The 26,277-nt window shown below is 40.2% G+C and overlaps 1 protein-coding gene across 6 annotated transcripts in view; it reads right to left on the reverse strand.

Moving 5' to 3' along the window:
• Positions 1-26,277, reverse strand: part of FRY (FRY microtubule binding protein) — a 257,340-nt gene that overhangs the window by 35,762 nt on the left and 195,301 nt on the right. For all 6 annotated transcript variants that reach the window (XM_068143156.1, XM_068143114.1, XM_068143147.1 and 3 more), the window contains 11 exons: positions 22,917-22,999; positions 19,556-19,706; positions 18,974-19,077; positions 15,075-15,260; positions 11,762-11,960; positions 10,993-11,114; positions 9,932-10,119; positions 8,890-8,984; positions 7,211-7,812; positions 5,421-5,518; positions 5,164-5,334 (listed from right to left, as the gene is read on the reverse strand). In XM_068143156.1, coding sequence (XP_067999257.1) covers positions 5,164-5,334; positions 5,421-5,518; positions 7,211-7,812; positions 8,890-8,984; positions 9,932-10,119; positions 10,993-11,114; positions 11,762-11,960; positions 15,075-15,260; positions 18,974-19,077; positions 19,556-19,706; positions 22,917-22,999 — 1,999 coding nt within the window. The remainder of the gene's footprint in view (positions 1-5,163; positions 5,335-5,420; positions 5,519-7,210; positions 7,813-8,889; positions 8,985-9,931; positions 10,120-10,992; positions 11,115-11,761; positions 11,961-15,074; positions 15,261-18,973; positions 19,078-19,555; positions 19,707-22,916; positions 23,000-26,277) is intronic.

The following is a 26,277-nucleotide window of genomic DNA, read 5'->3' on the forward strand; positions in this document are numbered from 1 at the left end:
AAGCCAAATGCTAGCCTATATAGGTCTGCCTGAACTTATCCAGAGAACACATTCAGCAGTTGAGTAAACTGGTAGGTAAAATTTACACTGGAACAGGGGAAGCACATCCAGTAAAAACAGGGGAGTATCCTTTTATGTCTACTTTTGCTAAAGTCAGTGAGAAAAAAAGAAAACATGCCAAAGAAACAGAACTACTACTATTCAGACATCAATATATATTTACCCAAATATGCTTCACTGCCAGGGCTCACTGGCTGTAACTGCCAAGGAAACATTTTCTGTTAAGGAGGAAATGGAAGCCCTAGACCCTCTTACTATAGAGGTTAATACAAAGAAGGGCTTGATCTAAACCTGGAATTTTGGAACACCTGAGTATAAATTCCAGAGCACCACAATGAACCTTGGTAATGAATCTGTGCTCACATATATATGTACACTCATATGTGTGAAATACGTCAGCTGAAAATTTCCTGGCAGGTATGACATTCTTTCCTTGGTGACAGATACTGTCCCACCCCACAAATTTCAGAGGCAATCAAATGTTATTGCTGGAGGTTACCAGAGGCTCAAGATGAAACTCCATCCTTCAATTCCAGCAGACAAAAACATTCCTCTAGCACTGGTTGCTAGAGATGTTAGCAGAAAATAATTACTTATAAAAACTCTACACTGCCCCACATCTTCCATCACAGAAAAATGTCAACTGTTATCCAAGTGGACTCCAGTAATGTACTGGATGCCCTTGCTGGCCTGAATTACAAGGCTTCTCTTCTTATTAAATGGAAACACTTTGTGCTAGCCAAGATGGAATGCTCATGTAGGGGACAGACCTCTTCCTGCTAAATACCTTCTAATTTATTTAATCAGTAATAGTGAACAGAATTTAGTGATTCTTAACATCACAAAATAGGAAGGATCCATTAACAGCATAAACACAGAACTCATTATGGTTTATCTACTCCTTTAAAAAAAGACAGTAAGAATTTTAAAGTTAAAGGTACTACACGGTAACCTGTAGTTAACAGCCCACAGATACTTTTACTGAGAGATAAAAAGTGCTTAGGAATTCTTCTTCAAAAGAGGGCAACAAACTTTTTCTTGCCTTCAATTAGGATCTTGTACCGGAAGGTTTGATTCCTTCCCTGTAAATAGTTTCTATGATCCAGCACCTCAGCTTGCATTCCATTTCAGTGTAGGAATAAAGAATTAGAAGGAACTATCTGTATGCAGAAATTAATTTTTTGCATGTTCTCTGACAGAGGCTACTGCATCAGGTAATCATGTCTCTCACAGGAAAAGGAATGCTTGGGAAATAGTGGGAATTTTGCCTCTATTATTGGTTAGAGAGCTGTTCTATGAACTTTATCTCTGAAAGCTTCTGATTTTCATTCCAATTTGTACAAATATGTTGTCAATAGAATCCTTTGACTTAAACAGGTCATAGAATAGAATAGAATAGAATAGAATAGAATAGAATAGAATAGAATAGAATAGAATAGAATAGAATAGAATATACCAGACCAGGTTGGAAGAGACCTTCAAGATCATCGTGTCCAACCCATCATCCAACACCACCTAATCAACTAAACCATGGCACCAAGCACCCTATCAAGTCTCCTCCTAAACACCTCCAATGATGGTGACTGCACCACCTCCCCAGGCAGCACATTCCAATGGGCAATCACACTCTCTGTGAAGAATTTCTTCCTAACATCCAGTCTGAACCTCCCCTGGTGCAGCTTGAGACTGTGTCCTCTGACACAATCTTGGACCTTAAACTCTCAACACTTGTGGGCTGTGCCAGTTTTCACTTTTCAGATGAGTGTATGTGGCTGTTGATAATCTAAATCTTCATTTAAAGGCATCATGAATTTATAACCAGAAAGAGTATTACAGTTTAAAAAAAAAGAGTAGCAACTTTTAAATGCCTTTTTTACAATAAGAATTCTTTTGCTGCCAGCAGTAACAAAAATAGCAGCAAGATGGAGTTGTGGTAACACATCATTTGAATCAGTGAATTCCAGGATAGAGTTTCCACAGTATTTGTAGGAAGAAATCATAACTTTCCTTAGTCTTTCTGTCCTTTAAAAAAAAATATTATTATTGATTCTGGTCCATATAAATTGGTTCAAAGAATTTTGAAACCCACTCATGTCAGTGTGTGTGCTAACTATCCAGGTCTTACCTGGCTATAGGGATCTACACTCTGCTAACAATGTTTAGGCCCTTTCTGATGCAGGAACTTATTTAGTACCAGGTGGAGAACAGAACCTGCCCCTTCAAGGGCTGACTGGGCTGGCTGTTGATAGATGGGGCTGCTGGGGTGCTACTGCAGGAGACAGTACCCTCTACCCCTCCAAATCTACCAGCAGGTGAGAAGAGATACTCAGCTCTTAAGCTATGTTGGCCAAACAAACATTTTCTGTGCCTACTAGGGAAATAAAGAAGGCATTTCACATATCATGGCTGGTAGACAAGCCATAGGTGGGATAATGCCTGGTCTAGGACATGCTTCCCCTTGCAATGTAGATGCTTTCATCCCTAGTGATTCCTTAGCTCTGAACAGGTTACAAAAGCTCATGCTTCCATCACAAGCAATCTTATATTTAACAAGAAGGAGGAGGAAACATCTACCACGAGCACATTACTAAGCAGTATGTGGGTTTTTTTGTCCCTTCTTCTGTATTAGTAACATTAGTTACTTTAAATGTAAGCATGACCCTGGACTTAATGTGCCTCATATCAATTCAGATATGCTCCTAGGATCACAAAATGATTGTGCTTCCATGGTACATGGTTGATATTTAAGTATTAATATGCAGACATCTAATATAAAAACCAAAGCAAGCCATCAGTAAAGTGCTTTTGCACTGATTCTGGTAGTGGAGGTTCCACATTCACCTGCACTATTAAATAGTGACTTTTTACTCATCTGCAGGCTGAGATCCCAAGTATTTTTCTAGAAGAAACAATAATTTTTCATGCACAGAGCTGTAATATGTGAGACTAAGAAGAAACACTGCTTGTCACCGTAAGGTTTGGATAAAAACACAGTTGAAATGTCTTATTTTATACTGGGACCATATCCCTAGCTGCAAAGCAATTACCTGCCATCAAATAGGTTAAATGTGAAGTTTTGTCTGAATGGCAATATAAAAAGGTTTTACCTCATAGTCTTAACATGTAGTAAGAAATCTCTTTCTGAAGGTATACCTGTGTGTTTGGGGGAGTCACTGTTGCACACACAGATTTCCTTTGTTATTTTTCAGCAAAGCATGTCTCAGTTTCCCTCATGCCCCAGCGCTGGGACTAAGCCAGGACTGTTAAAGCCTAAGTTTCTGTAACCTACAGGCTGTAACATTCAGCTGCAGATTGCCCAGTGGGGCTTTTAACCCATTTGGTTTAACCTATTAACAATATGTCCCAGTATTTATCCTGGTCTGGAGGTTAAGCAAGAAGAAAAGGGGAAATATGTTCTCAATGTTGGAAAAATCTTTTTTATGGCCACAGCATGGTTTCTTGTCTCTTGCCTCTCCTCCATATTGGCAGCTACCCTGTGCCTATACAAATATTTCCCAGACATGACTAAACAGAGCTGCAGTCAATGTAAATACAGAGAAAGGAAGTTGTGCTTACTACTCTGTCATCGTCTGATGATGCTATGTGAGGAATGTGCCTTAATTACAGACAAAAACCTGCCTGACTTGCTGTTAATATAGTGTGGTGCCAATATCTACAGCAAGGGGGAAGCAAAGAAAGAGTCTCTAGATGCACGACTTAGTCTGTTTTGAGGGAGGCAAGATCATGTGCAATGGCTTTTGTGGAGGTACTGCAGCACTAGTAACTGTATGTAAAGCACTAAAGGGAAAACAAGAGGGGCAAACACTAAGGCTGGGAAAACAAAGAAGAAAGAGTTTAAACCTTAATTTTAATCTCTTTTGTTTATTAGGAGTGCAAACTTCTGCTGTGAAGGAGACATTTGACTCTAGAGGTTTCAGACTTGTATTTGAAGAACCAATAGTTTTTCAAGGTCTTTGAGCTTGAAACCATGATGAAAAATCTCAATGTCCTGTTTCAGTCTCCTGCAGTACAGTCCCAGCTTTCACCATGAGTTAAGATCTCACATGATTGTTTACTTAGAGCCTCAATTTGCAAACAAGGCAAACAAGGCGAGGAACTGCACCTTGAGGTAGAAGTGACAAGTATTCTCTGAAGTCTTGAGTGACTGTGTGAGCACAGCCTGGCTTCTCAGCCTCCTGGAAATCTGTGTATCACCAGTATCAGAGATGTGGAGTTTTGGTACATCTTTTGGTGGAGAAAGAATGAATTTGCTCCAACAAACAAAGCGGCTCTAAAGATGCTAGTAAATTTGTCATGAATACAGAACTCTCTTCTCTCTAGGTAAGAGGGGAGACTCAAAGCATCTCATTACAGCAAGGAAGTGAAGGGATAAATATGAGAACTCTACAAGAAAATGTTGTCCTGATAGTGATCTGACACAGAAGGCTGAAGGTCAAGTGGCCTTAAGCCGAAGAATAGAACTGAGCCTTGGATCTCCAGTAGCAGCACTGCATCAGCTCTGCTCTACATGTGAGAAACATTAGGAGTTTCCAAGGAGTGCAGGGGCAAACCTGGGCAGCAAGATGAACTCATTCAGTGATAGAGGAATGCATATAAATTTGTATTAAGAACCGAATTCTCATATAGCAGATGATACATTCTGTATGCTGCTCCTTCTGGAATTGGTACTTCTCTTATTTTCCTCAGTGGGATCTAAATAGATGTTGTCCAGTTTCTCTCTCTTTCACAGTGGAAAATCTGACCAACTGATGAGTAAAACTACTTCATCGGCCCTACAGGCCTTTGCTAGATTTTGTCTGTGTGTTCAGTATTGATTTCTTACAGTAATTCCTTTTCTTTCTGCTGATTTCTCCTTTTTAGAATAGAATAGAATAGAATAGAATAGAATAGAATAGAATAGAATAGAATAGAATAGAATAGAATAGAAAGAATAGACCAGGTTGGAAGAGACCTTCAAGATCATCACGTCCAACTCTTCATTATAAATAACCGCTACAGAGAGTTCCCAGTAATATTCAGGTGGACCTCAGGGTTGTTAGGCAACAGGAGAGTTAAGAGAGTACAAAATGTCTGAAAACTTACCTCAGCCAAATAGGTGACCATATTCAAAGTAATATCAGCAAACGCCTCGTGAAGGTAACGGCAAACCACGTTTACCCAGGTAGCACAGTCCCTCGTATAGCTGTGTGTTTTGTAAAGGGTCATGACATGTGCAAGATTTGATAACTTTGGGTTCTTCTCCTCCAAACAAACCTAAATAAATGTCAAAACACCTTAAGAGCAAGGCAACTTCATTTACAGGGGTTGAGGATGTACTAAGCAGCAAATAACATTGATACCTGAGCAATCCTTTCGGCTATATCTTTACAAAACTGGTTTGGGCCGTCAAAATGCTGAATTAAATGGGGCAGGAGACACAAAACATTCAGTGGAAATCCTAGAACAGGAAAATACAGAACAGCATTTGTATTTTGACAGCAAGAGCCATAGGGATCTTTAAGTTGGTGTTCGGTGGGAGGAGAGAGTTTCAGTATTGCATTAGCTGTGAACTCACACCACCACTGTAAAGTTGTTTGTGCCACTGGCTGTGCTGCCTTACCCTCAAAGGGGCTTTAATTTGAAAATCCAGTATATAATTTAGGCAACAGTACTGTCATAAAGCTTGAACCTATTTCTGCAAACACTATTGCACAAACAGGTATTTACAGGGTAAAATATCTCAGAAAAGTAGATATTTTATTCCTGTTAGAGAGTACATTTTTCTTTTCCACTTAAGTGGCTTACTGACAATTGTAACTGGTGGCATTTTCTTTACTGCTGCTAAAACACAAAAAGAAATTCAGTAAGTATTGATAAATGAGCAACTGTCTCGTTCAGGCTGCCAGGCACAGCTTCCATTGTTCAGGTTAATATTAATAATGAATCAAAATTCTGATACAACTGGTCACATGAGAATATTCAAATGGATGTTTCTGAAGCTAGGAGATGGCTTCTGCACCAGGTGTCAGCTGCTGTCCTTAGCACATAGGCTTTGTCTGGAGCTGGGATTCAGCTCCTCTGCACCAACTCAGCTCAAGACAGCTGATGAACTGCAGGCAGCAGCTGTAATGGGGAGTTATAACAAAAGCTGCTGCATTTCAGGTGTGAGCTCAGAAGTCATGATGTCTGGACATACTCTGGCTTTTGAAAAGAAAGAATCAGATCTACAAAAATAACTTACTATCCATTCATCCTCTCTTGTTCTACACAATTAAATGAGTTGCCTAAGTTAAGAGTGTAATTTCCTTAGGCTTCCTCTATACTCAATGAAAAGTTAAAAACCCCTCCAGATGATACCATCACAGCCCATGTGTGTATTGCACAACTGAAGCGTGGAACACAGGCACCACAGGTACTTAGAGATGGGCAGGCTGTGCATGGCTTTCATTTACTCTGTGTCCAAGCTTATTATGGCTTAATTCTGATGCCTGCACAGTTGTCATAATATCTGTGTTTCTGAGTGAGACAGAGGAGTAAAAATCTGGAACAATACAGAAACTCCCTTCAAGAACTATACCTAAGAAGTGGTGACCATCTCAGCTAAACAATTGGGAATTTTTAGGTGTTAACTTATTTCCTCATAATCCATCCCCCTCTTCTCACTCACAAATGTGCTACTGTAGTTTGTCTAAAACGTGTACAAGAGTTATTTTTGATTATTTGTATTTCTAGGGACATTCTCATGAAGCACTAATTTAAAACTAAGTACTTTGAAAATTCTGAAAATAATTTGTTGGAAAAATTGGCCAAAATAGGTTCTAGAAAATCTAACAGTAACTCCTTACACGCTTTACTTTGTCAGCACTCAGAAACTTTATATGCTACTAAGCCCTAAAAATGTGACATGAAATAACACATAACCACTAGACTGCAAAACCTTACTGTGCAAAAGATTTCCCTTTCCAGAAACACATTAGATTGCTATGAAATTTCTAAAAGCCCACCCCAGAACAAAGCAGAAGGACATTATGTTATATTAAAAGAGAAAGAAAAAGTGCCTGTTTTGGTTTTGTTTAGGTAGCCTAATGAGGTTTGTCATCAAAGGCAAAAGCAATGGAAACTGAAAGTGAGGAAAGGTTATTGGGTTTACCTATTGCTTGAGAGGAATCCACCATGGATATTCGAGACACTGGTGTCAGCAAACTAAAGAGCTGTAGTGTGAGATCAGTGGTAGTAAGTGAAGTGAATCCTTTCAAGAGTAGCTGCTGGAGCCCTGAGAAGTCTGCCCACTTCAGCTGCCCTTGCAACTTTTCTAACTTCTCCCGGTTTTCAGCTTTATCCAGTGGCAAATGAGCCAGAAGTTTGTTCAGTAACCGCAATGCCATTAGATACTCAAACTCAAAATCTGATTCCATCAAAGCCACAGCAACCCAGAATATGGTGGCCAGCAGGTTGGTTGGATTGTTAATGTGGGATGGGTCAGTGAGACTGTCTTTTAGAGAAGATGAACTTCTTGTTTTAGAGGATAGGCCTTGTTGGGTGCATGCTTGAATTCTGTCTAATGTGGCACTGCGCGGTGGGTCTGAGGACTTGTCCACATCTCCAAACTTTTTAGGTACAGAGAAGCTCCTCTGGTGCCTGCTTCGTTCAGCAGTGGCTGTGTTACCATTTGCAGGATTCACATTCAGCTGTCCTGTACTCTTCCGGTTTGCAGTCAGTTTGGTGCTTGACGATAAATCCGGTGAAGATGAACTGAAACCAAAACATATACGTTGCAATGTGTGGATGCACAGCTTGAAAACTACATACTGGATGCAAGTTAAATAGTTATCCAACTGTAAACAAGAAAAATAAACCACTATGCTGTCAATTTCAGCCTGTCTTTTTTTTCCCAGAAGTGCCCCCAAACATGCCAGAAGTGAAGTTTCATGTGGCACTGCACCAAACCAGAGCAGGACAGTCTATACTCTAGAGGCATAAGAATGACATGGGGTGGGGGGGTAAGAGATGCAGAGGTGTTAAGTAACATCTGGCAAGATCCATGGGTTATGTACATGTAGAAAATTCTCAGGATCTCAGGTAGTGATAGGACTAGGGGGAATGGAATGAAGCTGGAGGTGGGGAGATTCAGGTTGGATGTGAGGAGGAAGTTCTTCCCCATGAGAGTGGTGAAGCCCTGGAATGGGTTGTCCAGTGAGGTGGTCGAGGCCCCGTCCCTGGAGGTGTTTAAGAGCAGGCTGGCTGAGGCTCTGGCCAGCCTGATCTAGTGTGGGGTGTCCCAGCCCATGGCAGGGGGGTTGGAACTAGATGATCCTTGTGGTCCCTTCCAACCCTGAATGATACTATGATACTATGATTTACTTCTTGGGGACTATGTCATCTGAGAACAACAGGCTACATGAAATCATTTTTTTCCCAGATACCTTTTCAAGTATGTGGTACAAAGATGAAAAAACATTACTTTTAAAGCATGCTGAAGTTACAAACAAGCAATGTCACCCAAATATGGGTTCTTTACCTGGTATGCAAAACCCAATTGACACACAGAGTAGAGGCCTTTCTTTCATTCCATTTCTCTGCAGAAAAGTGTGCTAGCTTGCAGCAGCAGCATGGCAGAATTTACAACGCATTGTGAAGTTCCATTACTTGCACCAACATTACTTCAGCTATTGCAAAATTTGGCTGAGATGTGCTCTTGGTCTAGTTCTCTGAAGACCACAAATGAGCTCAGTCTCATCAAAACTATTTCTGCTGTGAGACTGCAGAATTGCACACTTTGTATCATGAGACATTGCAAAAGAGGCTACATGTATGAGAACAGGCTCTTACCGTGATAACACCGTCAAAAGGTCACTGTTCTTCAAACAGTCAGACAGGTTATCCACAGCAGCTTCCAACGTAAGTAATGCCTCCATTACATACCCCTATCAATGCATGAGGTTAACCATTTCAACAAAGACATTCACAATAGTGAACACTTAAAAATCTTTAGTTCATAAGAAGAATAGGCACCTAGTGAAAATCTGTCATTTCTCTTGGAGAAAGAACAATATTCACATCAACATCACTGCCCTGAACATTAAAATGTCATTACAATTGTGTTTTATTTTCTGCCTGTGAATGATCTATGATGGTGTGCAAGAAGGGCACATATCTCATCAGACGATCGGTAATGGCATAGAGAACCTCTGACTTGCAGGTCACTGATACAAATTCTGCACAGGCAGCTGTGACAGAATATTACTGTCAACTTGTGGCAGTTTCATTACCTAAGTAAAATATGGAGGTGATGTCACTCTATTTCTTATGAAGAGCTAGTAAGTCTCTTTTTCTTTTAAGTCCTGAATCTCACAATAAGTAGCCTCTGCTAGTAAAATGTCAGTCTGTTTAGCTAAACCAGGTGAACACCATAGTTCACTAAGACAGGAATCAAATAAATTAGGTCAGTGTAAGTTTTATATTGTTATGGATGGTGTAGATTTCCTCATTTTTAAAGATATTGACATGAGAGAAATAAAGTGATGTCTATTTCATGTTGTCAGGTTTCATCAGCAGATAGAATTAATATCTGCACAAACTAATATTATGAAAAGGGAAAAAATGGCCATCACAAAGATCTGGAGTGACATTTACTAGATGGTTTCTAGTTGCTCTCTTCAGAGCCACATGAGACTGTAACAGCCTGATAAAGGCTCTGATAAGGTACCTATGGATTCATTAAACCCAGAGGTAACCTTTTCTAAGGCCACATTCTACTTTGCATCACCTGCCTCCTGAACATCTTCTTAAAATGGTTATTTTAATGAAGTATACATTAAATGTACATTAAAGTACATTAAAGTACTAAGAAGCATTAGGTACACATACATACCTGAATCTCATCTCCATGCTCTCCAATAACTTCCACCAATCTTGACAAGAGGTCAGACAAAGCATGTGCAGAAAGGGGCTGCTTTAGGGCCCTGAATATCTGGAAAGAGCGACCTGCATAATGTCTGGAAGAGCTTGAAAGAGCTGTTTGTAAAGCAACTTCACTCAGATGCTGCTCCAAATGAAAACCTAAGCATAAGATATCAATTATTATTATTTTTATCACATACATTATTGCAAATCATAAATAGGCTGATCCAAGTGTGTGTAGTGGATATACACTGTAGTGTATCCTGCAAACTCTGTGAGAAATGGAGATGCAGAAATGTCTGTGTTTGGGAGAATCTCCCTATGTTAACCTTTCTTTCACACAGAATGTAAGAAAATAAACTGCAAAACCAAATTCTGAGTCTGCAAGTGTTTGCCAGCAAACCCCTGAAATTCTTAATCTGATTTAATTATTTTTTTTACAATTCCTGAAAAAAAAATTCAAGCTGCTATTCCTCCTGGCAGCAACAAAGCAATTTCTGAACACTCTCAAACCTAAAGCCAAGCTCAACTCGGACTCTTCCTACCAGCTTCAGAAGGCTTTGGATAAGATCTTAAATATAAATACTGATGCTGCATTCATTCTGCTTTGATCTTGGAAGGTATTTAATTAGTGATTGTGTTGGTTTTCCAAATACAATGAGTACATTTCCTAAGCTCTAAAATCAAAATAAACTATAGCTAAACTTGCATTGCCAGAAGAAATCCAACAAAGTACATTTACTTAATAACTGCGTCGCATTTTACCAGCAGGACACAGAGGAGCTTTAATCTGGCAGAACCAATCAAAAAGCTTTCTACCAACAATTCTGGAGACATTTTTGCTTTAACATTCAGTCAGGGTCCAATCTAACATGATTTTTTAAAAGCAAGTCTTTCACATGTCGCCCATCCTTGATAAGACACAAGATACGCCGTGCTTCTATGTAAGTGCTTCTATGTCAAGTGATAAACATTCAGTGTGACCTTGAGGAAATATTCTTCTGGTTATTAAAGGAAAAAAAAAATTACTACCTGACTTGGAATCTTTAAATACAGATACAACATGACGCAGAAAATTAGTAAGCTGTTCAGCACTCTTGGTGTTCTGATTTTTGGGTGTGATATCTTCATGGCACCAAAGTGGACCAAATGCCCTAAAAGAAATACATAACAAAGTGCCAAATTTCAGTTATCTGAAATAAATATAATCAGTTAGAATACATACACTGTGAAGGCAACTTGGTACTTCAGGGCAATAGCCTGGAAAACACTGAATTGTCATAGACTCATAGAAACAATGCATAATTTTATGAGTAAAATATGAATACATTAATATTCCTACACTGTATTTTACAAAACCTTTCTTTAAAAACATGTTATACTACTTATAGAGCAGCATAAACAAATCTCTGTTCTTTAACCTGGTGCCTAGGATCTGCCAGGTGCAGTCAGCAGTCATTACTTTCACCATGGCCTTTCACTATGCCAAGCACACTTCCTATCTAATTTCTAATAACAAACCTGTCCTCTTCTGTTGGTTCATTGTTGAAAACAATACTGTCAATCAATTAAACATTTTATTCCTGTCAGGCAAGATATTTTTCTCTTGTTTCTGACACTGTAGTGCTTTTAAGTATGTACCTGCTTCTGCAAGTATCAATAAAAGAGGAATGGGAGTCTGTAATTGCTATACAAGCTCAGTCATTTTACTTGAGTCTTTTAAGTTGCTCCTGACAATTGTAGAGAAGACATGAAAGTATGCATTTCTAGTACAAACACATGCTTTGCTTATCTCCATTACCTGGTTGTTAGAAACTCAATTAATTTGTTTGCTTTCTCATCTGTTTCAGCAGCAGTGTCCATGTCCTCAACCTCTTGTGTAATCTGTGGGAGATTTCCAGTGCTGCCTCCCAGACTGATACTGGAGGAGGTAGAGCTGGAGCTCAAGCCGGAGTCTGGCACCGGAGAGGACTGGTATTCCCGCAGAAAGTCAAAGCCACCTGCCAGCCAAAAGGGAGGAGATAAAGATGGAATGTGCTGTTGGGTCAGCCTTACAGAGGAAAGTGTCTGCCAAGAAGTTCTCTTCAGAGCCAGCAGCAGAAACTTTCTACTGGGAAACATGGGGAAAACCTGCAGGACACAACCACCCTAAAATGCCAGTGTGAGTGAAAATGGTGCTGTGTTTCTAAATGTGCAGAATCCAATACTGTCCTGAAGGGTCAAACCTCAAAACGTGCCCTAGCCCAGACTACGTGCTAAGCACCTGTGAATGTGCAAACCTGGACGCTTCTTGGGGTCCAGATAAACATGTACCATGTGTAATTAACTTTGTAACACAGCTGTGAACTGTGTATGTCCCTGGCCATGTTTGGATATGCCCCATCCTATAGGTCCAGTTATCAGGGTTCTGTGTTACCAAAGGGCATTAGTTGTCTCGGAACAGTATTTAAACCAGCCAAGAAGTCAGGCAACTTGCCTTGTTCTCACCCAGCAAGCAACAAGAGCCAAATGCTGGCCAAGTAGCAGGTGAAGGGCCTGCACTAACAGGCAACAACTACGCCCAGGCCTTGCACCTGGACCAAGGCAGAAAGAGGATAAGCTCCAAGAGAGCTGAAGTCCAGAAGAGGCTACAGTCCAGTGACGGAACACACAAGAGAGAGGCCCCATAGCCCTCTCTGAGCCAAGGACTGCTCAAATCATAGCCACAGCATCTGGGAAGATACCAGACAGAGGAACAAGTTGTGAGCACTAAGCTAATCTGCCCTGGAATCACATTTGTGGGAAAACCACAGATCACAGCACCTGCATTTCCAGTTTGAATTGCTGTATTGGAAATGTCAGATCTGTGTTTAAATCATTTAACTGTCTTCAGATGTGGAATGTAATACCCACAACTGAATAGAACCTGTAGATTGCAATACCCACAACTGAATAGAACCCATAAATATACTGTGTAAATAAGTTACTTTTTGTAAGGTTAATTTTGAAGGTGGCTAAGTGCGTGCAAAGTTGAACTCAGTTCCCTGGGCCAATATGATGAGGTAAAAATGTCTGCAGGGTGGAATTGTCAGGACAACGATGCTGTCCTAATTTAAAAAATGCAATGGAAGCCAAGACACAAATGTTTAAGGCTTCTGTTCAACACCTTCAGTAACTGTAAACACTGGATTACTGGATTACTCATACTAAATATTTTCAGCCTTAAGATTAAACATCTGTGTAAGAGTTCTGCTGGATCAAAAGCTTGCAACAAAACTTCAGAGTTCAAATTAGAAACTATGACCTGTTTTCTTAAGTTTAGACAGCTAGTCATCTGCATTTACAACAGCAAAACTGGCCTTGTGAGAAAACCAGGAGCAGGAGGGGCCTCCCTACTGACAATGTGCATTCCAGGTCAGGAGATTCTTAATTTAGTAGCCTGACACTGTATGGAGCAAACCTGAGCTCATTGTTTGCTGTAGCTACTCACCCATACTCTCACTCTTTGTATTAGCTGCTCAAAAAAGACTCCCAATACAAAGTTTTGATAATTTCTTGGACTTCAGAGGCCCAGACACAGGGTACCCATTATGTTGTTCAGACACGGGAATGAAAACAGTTTTTCATTCAAAGCAGTAACATAATTTTAAAGTAAGAATACTGAATAATTCATGGACATGCATTGGAAAAGAGATCTGCAGAAATCAAGAGGGGAAAGTCACATGTAATGTAATTTTGCACAGACATTATTCAGGATGAAACCTCAATTGCCAAACTAATCCATTAATCTGAAATACGCATCGCTGCTTCTCATTACTTCAAAAGAATACTTCATGTCTCATAAAAAAATTAAAATTCATTATCAAGTACCATTCTTTATAAGACTAAACTATATATTACTTTTGGTAATATTCCTGAAGAGCCACAGAAATCCCACTAATTTCACAATCTTTCCTTTTCATTTAGCATAGACTAGACTAGACTAGACTAGAATAAACCAGGTTGGAAGAGACCTTCAAGATCATCGTGTCCAACCTATCATCCAACACCACCTAAACAACTAAACCATGCAACCAAGCACCCTAGCAAGTCTCCTCCTGAACACCTCCAGTGATGGTGACTCCACCACCTCCTTGGGCAGCCCATTCCAATGGGCAATCACTCTCTCTGTGTAGAACTTCCTCCTGACCTCTAACCTAAACCTCCCCTGGCGCAGCCTGAGACTGTGTCCTCTTGTTCTGGTGTTGGTTGCCTGGGAGAAGAGACCAACCTCTGCCTGTCTACAACCTCCCTTAAGGTAGTTGTAGAGAGCAATAAGGTCACCCCTGAGTCTCCTCTTCTCCAGGCTAAGCAACCCCAGCTCCCTCAGTCTCTCCTCATAGGGCCTGTGTTCCAAGCCCCTCACCAACTTTCTCACTGTATAAAGATCCTCACTCTCTCCCAGACAACTAATCCTACCTCTGTAACTCTACATTGCTTCTGTGATTCCTTCAAATCTCAACAGTATGCTTGCTTTTAGCAGTATTACATGACAACAGTAAACCTGGCTAGCAGCTTTCTACAAGCTGTTCCCAAGCAACCCCTTAAAAACAGGTAAATTGCTGCAACTTAAAAGAATACTCATCTCAGCAAAGGTACGTAGTAAGCCTCCTAATGTAGCAATAGATTTCAGGACAGAAATGAAGTGTATCTGTGATATAATGAGGGTGTATATTATGCAAAATTTAACTTAATAATGGAAAATTTGAGCTGCACATTCTTGCTGCTCTTCCTGTGTCGGAATTATTTATTCATTTCTTTTGAAGGTTGAGGAGTGATTGCCCTCATTTAATGTAGTCTTGGTTCCCTGAGGGGGAAAGTTAGGAAGTTATTAGCCATATTAATGTTTAAAATTCTACATTATATATTTTGCCTTACTTCAGACAGCTTTCTCACTATCAGAAAAAGTTATCTAATAATAATCTGAGTGCATCTCTAGGGCAGTTCACATGGAATTAATATTGATGAGGACTGTTCATATTTGCCACTTTACTACTTTATTAAAACTGTTACATTTTAGGAATATAACTTTGGCATCCTACTTTAAAAACCATCACAGTATAGTGTAATCTTATTTTCTTCTTTTGCTGTATTACCTGTATAAAGATATTCAGGTAAGTATGCTGGTTGGACTGTTAGAGTCTTGGTCTCACTCATCTCTCTGGTCTGAAGAAGCACTGATGCAATGGCTTGATAGTTGCTATTGCATGATAATGCAATCAAAAGGTGAAGCAGTAGCTTTTTGCTGTGTTCAAAGACCTCAGGGCGGTAATGGTCAAGACCTAAAAGAAAAGGTCACAGCAGTCACTGAATACAAAATAATAAACAAGTTCACATTCCAGAAATAGCAAAAATTCCAAGGCAGTTCAGGGCAACAGTGCAAACAAACAAAAGATGCAGTACTTCCAGATACAGCTACTACTGTTTTTACTTAAATGTGTGTGTATATTTAGTTTCCAGACTGAAGTCCATATAGGAGGTAGAAAACAACGCGTGGCAATACAACTTATATTGCTGACCTCAGTATCTGGCTTTCTTGCACAGCCATCAATTTTGTAAGTGCAAACTGTAAGAGGTAGATACTAATTTATTAAGAAAGGAATCAATAGATGAAATCCCTTGAAAAGAACTTCAGCTACCACTGAACAGCATGAGAAATTAGCCACTGACACCAAAAGACTCTGATCTGGCTAGCCCTTAACTGCTGTTTCTAAGATGTTAACACAACCTGAATAACTCATGAATTATTGTAAAATAATTGGTGTCTTCCAAGGTATTTTGAAATGCTTTCTTCTACTCAGCAGCAGTTTCAGTGCTGGAAAATTCAATTGTTTTCTTCATTACTCTAAGTGGCAGCAGTCAACAGGTCTTTCAAGTCCAGTGTTTCCTAATAAACCCCACACTGGTTCTTGCTTCGCCTAAAAATGAAGCTGTTCATAATGCCATAGTCTGAACTATGTGTCTTTGGCTCCTATGGGCAGGTTTTTGGAGGTCCTCTGTCTTACTCATCTGCCCATAGATGCCTCAACAAGAACCATGGCCAACCCACCCACCTCTTTTTCAGCTTCCTCAGGTTTCTTTCTCATTTCTCCCTTTCCTTCTATCTTCCAGGAGATAATGAACCCATCCTACCCTGTTCTATCATACACTGAAAAGGATACAAGAAGTTCTTCCAGTTGAAAATAAATTCTATTTTGGCAGCAGTTGTGACTGACATTGTGTTAAAGCCTAGGGTTCTATCAAAGTATTGACAAATACCTGCTAACTATGAAGCGAGAAGGAAAGGTCAGTCTTTGTGCTTGCCAATACTTGGGCCTTTCTTTAACTTGGAGATGTTCCTGAGAGGGTAAGTTTCTGTGATCTGGACACATTTCCATGGGAAAGGAGTGTAACTGCTCAATGCATTCCACAGTGGTTGCAAACCAGCTTTTAAACAGCAGAGATTTTTATGCACTATTGAGGCAGGTAGGCTCACACCAGCAGTCTACCCCTCTACTTCACTATCAGCACTACGAACCGTTCAATAGGCAAACGTATACACTGCAAAATTATTTCACCTTAATTTTCTCATGCCTTACAACAAACAGAAGAATACAGGCTCTCCAGCTAGATACCATACCACTTTCCAGTTTTTGGGTTTTGGTTTTTTGTTTGGTCAGATGCATCTGCCTGCTCACATTTCCAGAAATAGTTTATTTTCAATCACTTTCAGACCTTTGGCTAACAGGCGTCGAATAATTTTATTACACCTTCACAACAGAGCTCTACTACTAAACATGGAAACATTTTCCACGAGAGGTATAACAACTCCTGAGAAACTGAACTTAAAGCTTGAAAGTGTGTTCTCATTTTAGTTACCACTAGAGCAGTTACACTTAGTTACCAGTTGCATTTAGCTTTAATTTCACTTTGGAGAATGTGGAGTTCTTAACCACGGAATCATCAGGGGTATTTCTAAATTTCTATGTATTTCTTATGGAAAACTGTAATGTTGAAACATTATTGCAGGAGCAAATCAGTAAACTATTTTATAATGGATTACTAATATCTTAACTCTGTTTCTGTATATGTTTATTTGGATGGCTCCTTCTTACACCTAGAAAATTAAAAGGACTACGCAAAACGAGTGAAAAAACTATTATGGCCAGCCACAAAATGGATTAACTTATTAAGTGAAGAATGTATGTGAAATGTCATATTGAAACTGATGCAAGAAGGCCTATCTGGCACAGTCCTGGTAAGAACTACAACAGTAATTCTTGTGTTTCATTAGAACTTTGTTGAAATCAATGTAGTAAGATATAAAACTTGAATATTTGATGAGTGAGCATTTTCCAAAGAAAACCTGTTTCAGCAAAAAAATTCAAACAGAACAGTTGCTAATGGAGTAGCAGAAATCCTGGGCTGCATCAGGAGAAGTGTGGCCAGCAGGTCAAGGCAGGTGATTCTCCCCCTCTACTCAGCTCTGGCGAGACCCCACCTGGAGTACTGTGTCCAGTTCTGGAGCCCCTATTACAAGAGGGATGTGGAGGTGCTGGAACGTGTCCAGAGAAGGGCCACAAGGATGATCAGAGGGCTGGAGCACCTCTCCTATGAGGACAGACTGAAGGAGTTGGGGCTGTTCAGTCTGCAGAAGATAAGGCTCCAAGGTGACCTCATTGTGGCCTTCCAGTATCTGAAGGGGGCCTACAGGAAGGCTGGGGAGGGACTTCTCAGGATCTCAGGTAGTGATAGGACTAGGGGGAATGGAATGAAGCTAGAGGTGGGGAGATTCAGGCTAGATGTGAGGAGGAAGTTCTTCACCATGAGAGTGGTGAAGCACTGGAATGGGTTGTCCAGGGAAGTGGTTGAGGCCCTGTCCTTGGAGGTGTTTAAGCCCAGGCTGGACGAGGCTCTGGCCAGCCTGATCTAGTGTGGGGTGTCCCTGCCCATGGCAGGGGGGTTGGAACTAGATGATCCTTGTGGTCCCTTCCAACCCTGACTGATACTATGATACTACGATACTATTCTTCAGTTACATACTGAAGTATATCACATACTCTACCACTGCGCTGTAATCTCCTAACTTAATCTTTTTTGCCTGCTGAATATCACACTCTTCTCAGATTGCCAGTGAATAGATTTAGTTGTAACTATGGTGACTGAATGACAAGTGGACTGCAATCTTTAGTTACAATAAATTTATTTCATGAGTGGCTGGCTGTGTTTATTTATGAAAACTATTATTTATCAACATTGAAAGTTCAGAGCGCTAAATATTCTACTGTGCTGAAAAATCAGACCACTCACTTTTCATAATGTTAAGTGGCAGGATAAGGAAGGTATCAGGATGTTATCACTCTCCATCTGAATAGTTAAGAACAGACAGAGCAGTGGGGAAAAATGCAGTGCCTCTGTGCTCAGGTATATAAGGGAAGACACTGATGAATAAGTATTCCATTACTAGTGAAATTAATGAAGCTTGCTTGCTTGGACTATGTCCTACCTTCATTATCTCTGCAGTACAGTAATCTTGGCTGGTTTATTGAATGTTTTGGTAAAGGCAAGAGAGCACTGGTGGGTGTAGTCCAGGGCTAAAGCATAAGCTGAGTGCCCAGCTACTCATCAAGCTGAATAAAGGCTAAGTTTTGTCTTTCCTGGGGAGGGTAGGGACATGACTATGGGGGTTTTAGAGATATTTTTGAAGTTAATCATCTTCAAATTTCTACCCACATCTCAAATTTGGGCAAAAGTGGTCAAAATATACAAAGGCTTGTGACTAATTCACAGACTGACTGTAACTGCTTCAGGGTTAGGACTCCTTTTTTTCTCTGTGTGTGTAATTTGTTTGGGTTTTTTGTTTGGTGTCGGTTTTTTGTTGTGTGCATTTTGTTTGATTTTTTTAAGAAAAGAAAATCATACTTAAAAACACATAAGAAATACAACTCTACAGCTTCAGCAAAGCTAAAGGACAGGAGTACATGAATACTCTAGTTGTTTGTTCTATTTGTCTTACCTAAAAAGAGAGCATGTAATAATAATGGGAGGTGAAGAGCCCAATCTTCTCTCACACTGTGATCTACTACCATCTCTGTCATGAAAATGACAGCAATATTGCACCTGAAAATAAGATCATAGTATCAGTTTGAAACCTCCTGGAGATGGGAAAACAGCAATATGATGACTATTTCTGAAGAAATAAGTAATCCCTACATATTCAATTTTATAACATTTCTTCTCAGCATGATTAATGCTTCTTTACATTATTAAGCAGGTAAGCAGCCATTACTGAAAAGCACACTATTACTGTCACTACAAATTATGTAAAAGGAGAATGTCAGAATACACATAGCCCAGTTAGAATGAAAAAAAAAACCCAACCAACCAAAAGTGTTTTAATTGTTTCTTCAGTCTGATTCTTTTTTTGGTAGAAATATGGTAGAACTGCAAGCCTTCACTGCATGTTGATTATAAGTGCTGAAATCGGCAGAAACTGAAGGTATGATTTTCAGATGTTCTGAGTGGTAGGACAGTAGGATTGGTGTTGGTGAGAGGAAGCATCTTGCTGTTTGAAATGTCAGAATGAGAAACTGCTTACCTATGAAGGGGTCCCCGGGGTGTGATGGTTTCTGGGAGGTAGTCCACAAGTGGCGCCCAACATCCTCCATTGTAAGGCATGGGTAGGGGATGCGGTTGTTTGGTTTCAACAATATTCAACAACCAGCTTGTATATGGAGAAACAGGATCATCTGCATGGAAAAGCATTACAAGAGAGTGCATACAACCCAAGTCTGGTTACACATTTTGGAAAAATAATAAAATAAGAATTTATACTAATGTACCAGCTCAGCTGTATGGAAGAACATAAGATGACACAAGGTTTGTAATTGTAAATTCCTGTGTTCCATAACATGTGATGCATTTTTAATCCCTCTTTCATGCTGCTGGAAATCAAACAGATTCCAGGCAGACAGCACTGAATAGCAGGAGTGGCAGATGAATCCCTACTGCCACTTAGTAGCTTTGGATCCAGATCACAAAGCACCAAGCAACAGACTTTTGCTTTAAAAATGAGAGAAAAGTTCATCCAACAGAGCTGCTGTCAGAGGCCATCTGCTGCAAGGAGCTGTGTACCAGTGACATGTTTCTGCAACTCCTCAGCAGTGCCCTAATGAGCTTCAAAGGCAGAAGTTAAATGTTTTGAATTAGGAAGGAGGCATACAGAATGCAAAAACCATCTTCATGGTAATTTTCTTTTAACAGGGATGAATTATCTCTTGAATTTCTCAAAGATGTATTTAACTTTGCTCAGCATGACAGCTGCTGTATGTTAATGAGCAACAGAGTTTTTTTCTTCCACCTGTTTATCTGCAATGATGTAGGTCAGAAGTTACTTCCACCACTTTCTGTCTCCCCTCACAGAGAGAAGCTTTGTTCCTCTCTCCTGTATTTTGTTTCCTCTCATTTTTCACATTTTGCCCATTGTTCACTTTTTATTTTGCAGGTCTGGCAGTCTATTATACACTGTGATGGAAAGTATCCTTTCCAGGCCTGCTCTTGACATGCATCTGAACATTGTCCTTTGAGAATTTTTAATGGGAGGATTATTTTTCACTCTAGGTTTGTTTTGGTCTGTTTTGTTTTGTTTTGTTCATTTGGTTTTGTGTTTTGGGTTTTTTGGTGTTGTTACACTTTTGCACATTAGGTAGATTCGAAGATCTTAGCACCTTTTTTTTTTAACAGCAGGCATCTGATGCTTGTTGGCTTTGCAATGGGAAACAAAACTGTTCTGATGCCTACAAAGGTATTTTTCTAATGCATATATCTCTTCCTCATTTTGACAAAGCATCTTCAGGAGCCCTTCAAAGCAGTAACTGCTTCTTCAAATATTACTAAAATGCCAATTTATCATTCCCATTTTTCAGTGGTTGTCTTCCAAGGAGCACATTAGATCTTTATGATTTAGACCTCTGCTTAGTTCTCTCGTCCTGTGCAGGATGATTTATTAGTTGCAGATAAAGAAGAATAAACTGATCTAATAATGTAGCAGAGTATAGCATTTTCATGTGTTCACCTTCTAAGGACTAACCAGATGAATGTTTGCCAGATGCTTTTCTCATGAAAAGTACTGCAGAGACACTATTTATTACTGCCAGTTTAAATGTTTCACATCAAACTGTTTCATGAGGTCCAGAGTAAGACCTGGATCCTCATTCATTTTGACAGGTTTATGTGCAAACCCAGACAAAAAAAAACAGCACTTTGCACCTTGACATACAATCTTTCCCTGAACACCAGAGTTCCTGTGCTGTAGAGTTGTGTTCCCCATTTATATGCTCACCAATACCCATATGCCCAAGGTAGACTGGAGAGAAGAGAGAAGGCATAGCAACAACAACTTTGCCACCTGGGCTGCCTGACAGAGGGTCTAAGTTGTGTTTTCTTAACGGAGGTTGCATTATTTATCTTATAGAATGACAAATGGTATAAAAATTACTCTTTCTTTATAGAGTTCTGTATAAATGTCAGTAGCTAAGTAAAATGCACTTTATTTTATATCTAGTTATTCATATGTTTATGGAAGGAACCCCTATGAGAAGCAAACCTTGCATAAATATTCACAGGTACTATAAGGCTTGCAGGTACAGGCAGGAAAAACCATTTGGGCATCAGCTCTAGGAGGCATTCCGAAAAAGCAAAGAAAACGTCAGTATTCTTTAACCTTTTATTACTCTAAGCTCTTGTTTAAACCAGCTACTTGTGAAGAATGTCCCAACAATATAAACATTGTTCTGTTTCCAAAGTTTGTTCATGCAGATCAGATTAGCACTTGTGCTCCAACTAAACATCTGCTGAAGAAGTTTTAGTAGCTGTGGCACTAGAGAGCCATAAGAAAAAACAAGAGAGGTGTACTAAACTCCATGGTGTTTGCTGCACACATTTTTGTGCATTTGAATACTATAGTATGTACACAATATTTTGCAAATATTTTCTTTCATAATTATGAAAAATAGTTGTTGATATGCATAAAATTATCCTTTCATATTTTGTTTGACAGTTTTACCATATTTTGGAGAAGAGTGTTGCAAAAATATACATTACTTGCATTAAAGAATATACAGAATCTTTACTTCTTGTGGTAAAATACTGTCCCAAAATGGTGTCCATGGCACCGAGATAAGGTATTTTGGGCTCTATATTATTTAACCTGGCTTTATTAAACCAGAGATGAAAGTCAATATAAAGGTCTTGCCTTTTACATTTGGTTAGGGTCTAACTGAAATCTGTAGATTGGCTTCCTTACAATTCGCTCCAGAAATGAAGTCAAACCATCCAGCTCCTAAAATTTACAGTCATTCAACAGTTGACAGAATGATCTTTTCTTTGCAACCTCTGCCGAGTGTTAAGCGTCCATTTATAGTCCATTTGGCAGAAACACATAAAGAGCAAGTATGCCTAGGAGCCTTGTCTTGCTATCCCCTCTAATACAACTATGCACAGTGGCAGCCAGGAGCTGGTTGCAGACAGCAGAGAAAAACTAAAAAGGAGATAAGACCTCCTTTTTGGAAACTCCTGAATCTCTTCTTCATGCTCATATAACAGCACTTTACTTGGAGGGAAATACTGGCAAAGGGTGCAGTTCAAAATACTTGCTGTAACGCACTTGGAAGCCTTCCACCTTGCCATGTATGAAAGGTTCAAGGTGTTACTGTCTGAAGGATTCTCTCCTGCTGCCTTCTGTGAAGTTCTCTAGCCTCTGCACAGATTTGACTGAGCCCAAGTTAAACAAAGCAAATTAATTAAATGAAGTATGAAGGTAAAGTAGGGACACCCCCATATGGTGATACTACATTACTGTTTATACAAAACTTACACAGAGAGCCTTCAGCAGTCATAAGAGTGTTTTCCTCTCACACCAAAACACCGGAAATTTCATCGTATTGAATAATAGAACTTACTTTTGTCATCATCGTAAGATCCTCCAGAGCTGTTACTGTACCTTGATTCTAGTCGGGTGTGTGCTCTGACTACATTACTGAACCTTCAAATACAAGAAAAATCTTCATTAAAAACACAGACTGACATTAAACATCTGGACTATATGCTTACTCTACCAAAAATGCATTTCCTTAAGCGTGAGCTTTTATATGGGAGTAGACAGCAATGTGAAGGTAATGGCTGTTTCTTTCCACAAAGTAAGATTTTCAGCAGTCACTTTCTGAGGAGTTCTGTTTCCCTGTCACAAGCTTTTAAAATCAACAGAGGGAAAACTCTTATGCTACAAATGTGATATTCTTGAAGCAAGAAACTGTGCTAAGGCTGAACTATCACAGTATCACAGTATAACTTAGGTTGGAAAGGACCTTGAGGATCATCGAGTCCAACCTATCAACACAGACCCCATGACTAGACCATGGCACCAAGTGCCATGTCCAATCCCCTCTTGAACACCTCCAGGGATGGTGACTCAACCACGTCCCTGGGCAACCCGTTCCAATGACGAATGACTTGCTCAGTGAAGAACTTCCTCTTCACCTCGAGTCTAAACCTCCCCTTGTTCTGGTGCTGGTTGCCTGGGAGAAGAGACCAACCCCTTCCCGGCCACAACCACCCCTCAGGTAGTCGTAGAGGGCAATGAGGTCACCCCTGAGCCTCCTCTTCTCCAGGCTAAACAATCCCAGCTCCCTCAGCCTCTCCTCATAGGGCTTGTGTTCAAGGCCTCTCCCCAGCCTTGTTGCCCTTCTCTGGACACGCTCAAGTGTTTCGATGTCCTTCTTAAACTGAGGGGCCCAGAACTGGACACAGTAAGATATAAACTGTTCACACTAGTATTTTGTCACAGCCCATGTGCACAGGTAACATTCTGTCAACCTGCTATAGCAGTAACTGACTGAATAGTCCAAAGTTAAGCCACACAGGTATCAAGCAGCAAAAGCTGCAGCAGATCACCATTGAATTAGGTGATCTTTCAATAGGATAATCCAGCAACTGCCAGAGCAGATCTAGCAGAGGAGTTAAGGGATATTAGAGCTATAACAAATTGTTCACAGCTATCCTCAAGTCTGCTACAGATCCACAACAAGCTAGCTTTTACTGGTAATCTTTTTTGGCTTCCTCCACCTCCTTGTGCTGTCAGCACAATCAGGCCTGAAGTGGAGTAGGGGGAGCCATGCTAGAGGATCACACGCTAGTGATGTGTGTGATGTACTAGTGATGCAAAGCTAGGAAATTAATTACAAATAACCATATTTAAACAACTTTGTCATACAAAGCAAGACTGAAAGTTCTCGATGGCAACATTCAATGCAATTTCTTACTTAAATGCATACATAGTACTGGTATTGAATTATATGTTGACATACCAAAGCATGTCTGCTCATAAGGGCACAACTAATTTCATTGTGGAGGTGACAAAAAGGCATCATAAGCCATTATAATTCTGCTATTTTTTGTCCTTCCAGCATCTCATTCTCCTACTGTGTCCAGTTCTGGGCCCCTCAGTTTAGGAAGGATGTTGACTTGCTGGAGCGTGTCCAGAAAGGGGCAACAAAGTTGGTGAGGGGCTTGCAATACAAGCCCTATGAGGAGAGACCGAGGGAGCTGGGGTTGCTTAGCCTGGAGAAGAGGAGACTCAGGGGTGACCTTATTGCTCTCTACAACTACCTTAAGGAAGGTTGTAGACAGGCGGATGATGGTCTCTTCTCCCAGGCAACCAACACCAGAACAAGAGGACACAGTCTCAGGCTGCACCAGGGGAGGTTTAGGCTGGAGGTTAGGAGGAAGTTCTACACAGACAGAGTGATTTCCCATTGGAATGGGCTGCCTGAGGAGGTGGTGGAGTCACCATCACTGGAGGTATTCAGGAGGAGACTTGATAGGGTGCTTGGTTGCATAGTTTAGTTGATTAGGTGGTGTTGGATGATAGGTTGGACACAATGATCTTGAAGGTCTCTTCCAACCTGGTTTATTCTATTCTATTTGATATATTGTAATAAATTCTCTTAATAAATGTCTACAAACTGACAATTGCTGACATATTTATCTGGCATTATTAAAAAAAACAAACAAGAGAAGACAAGAATAAAGTTGAGGAAAAAAAATATGAAGAAACAGGCAGAAATGAATTCTACCATGAATGAAGCACCTGGAGAATACAGGTCATGTAAGTTATTTGAAAGCAGAGCATTTTAAACCATGTTCTGTCAACATAAACCCAGGTATCTTCTCATTAGCTTTGCATTCTTTAAAAAAATGCCCCTATTGTTGAGAACAGTTTGTTTGCAATCTATTACCTTCTGTAATAGTCAATACATAGTCAATATTAAGAGTCATACCAAAATTGACACACTGGTTTTGAAGTGCGGCTTCTAGAGTCTTTGACAACATAAAAGCCAGGAATGAAATCATAGTTTCATAGTTTCATTCAGGGTTGGAAGGGACCACAAGGATCATATAGTTCCAACCCCCCTGCCATGGGCAGGGACACCCCACACTAGATCAGGCTGGACAGAGCCTCATCCAGCCTGCTCTTAAACACCCCCAGGGACGGGGCCTCGACCACCTCCCTGGACAACCCATTCCAGTGCTTCACCACTCTCATGGTGAAGAACTTCCTCCTCACATCCAGCCTGAATCTCCCCACCTCTAGCTTCATTCCATTCCCCCCAGTCCTATCACTACCTGAGATCCTGAGAAGTCCTTCCCCAGCCTTCCTGTAGGCCTCTTTCAGATACTGGAAGGCCAGAATTAGGTCACCTCGGAGCCTTCTCTTCTGCAGACTGAACAGCCCCAACTCCTTCAGTCTGTCCTCATAGGAGAGGTGCTCCAGCCCTCTGATCATCCTTGTGGCCCTTCTCTGGACATGTTCCAGCACCTCCACATCCCTCTTGTAATAGGGGCTGCAGAACTGGACACAGTACTCCAGGTGGGGTCTCACCAGGGCTGAGTAGAGGGGGAGGATCACCTCCCTCGACCTGCTAGCCACACTTCTCCTGATGCAGCCCAGTACATTTGTTTTATGAAGAGACTTTTATCAGGAATCAGAATACCAATATCAGAACTTTGCAATATTCCTTTCTTTTTTTAATGTGTAATCTTCCTTTCATTTTTATAATGCATTTACATTTGAATGGCAAAAATGCTTTTGGAGTCACATTTAACATTTAGCTAAGGGAAGAAGCCCCAAAAACACAGTGAAAAGTATAGCAGGAAATGATGTTGGCTCAACTTACCTGCAAATCAACCAAACAATAATCTAACTTAGATAGCCACAATAATAATCATCTAACTATAGAGCCATCAATATTTATGCAACTAATA

This window comes from Melanerpes formicivorus, unplaced genomic scaffold, assembly GCF_026170545.1.
Source record: "Melanerpes formicivorus ecotype bairdi unplaced genomic scaffold, bMelFor1.0.p_v2 SCAF_1, whole genome shotgun sequence".
NCBI classification, from domain to species: domain Eukaryota; kingdom Metazoa; phylum Chordata; class Aves; order Piciformes; family Picidae; genus Melanerpes; species Melanerpes formicivorus.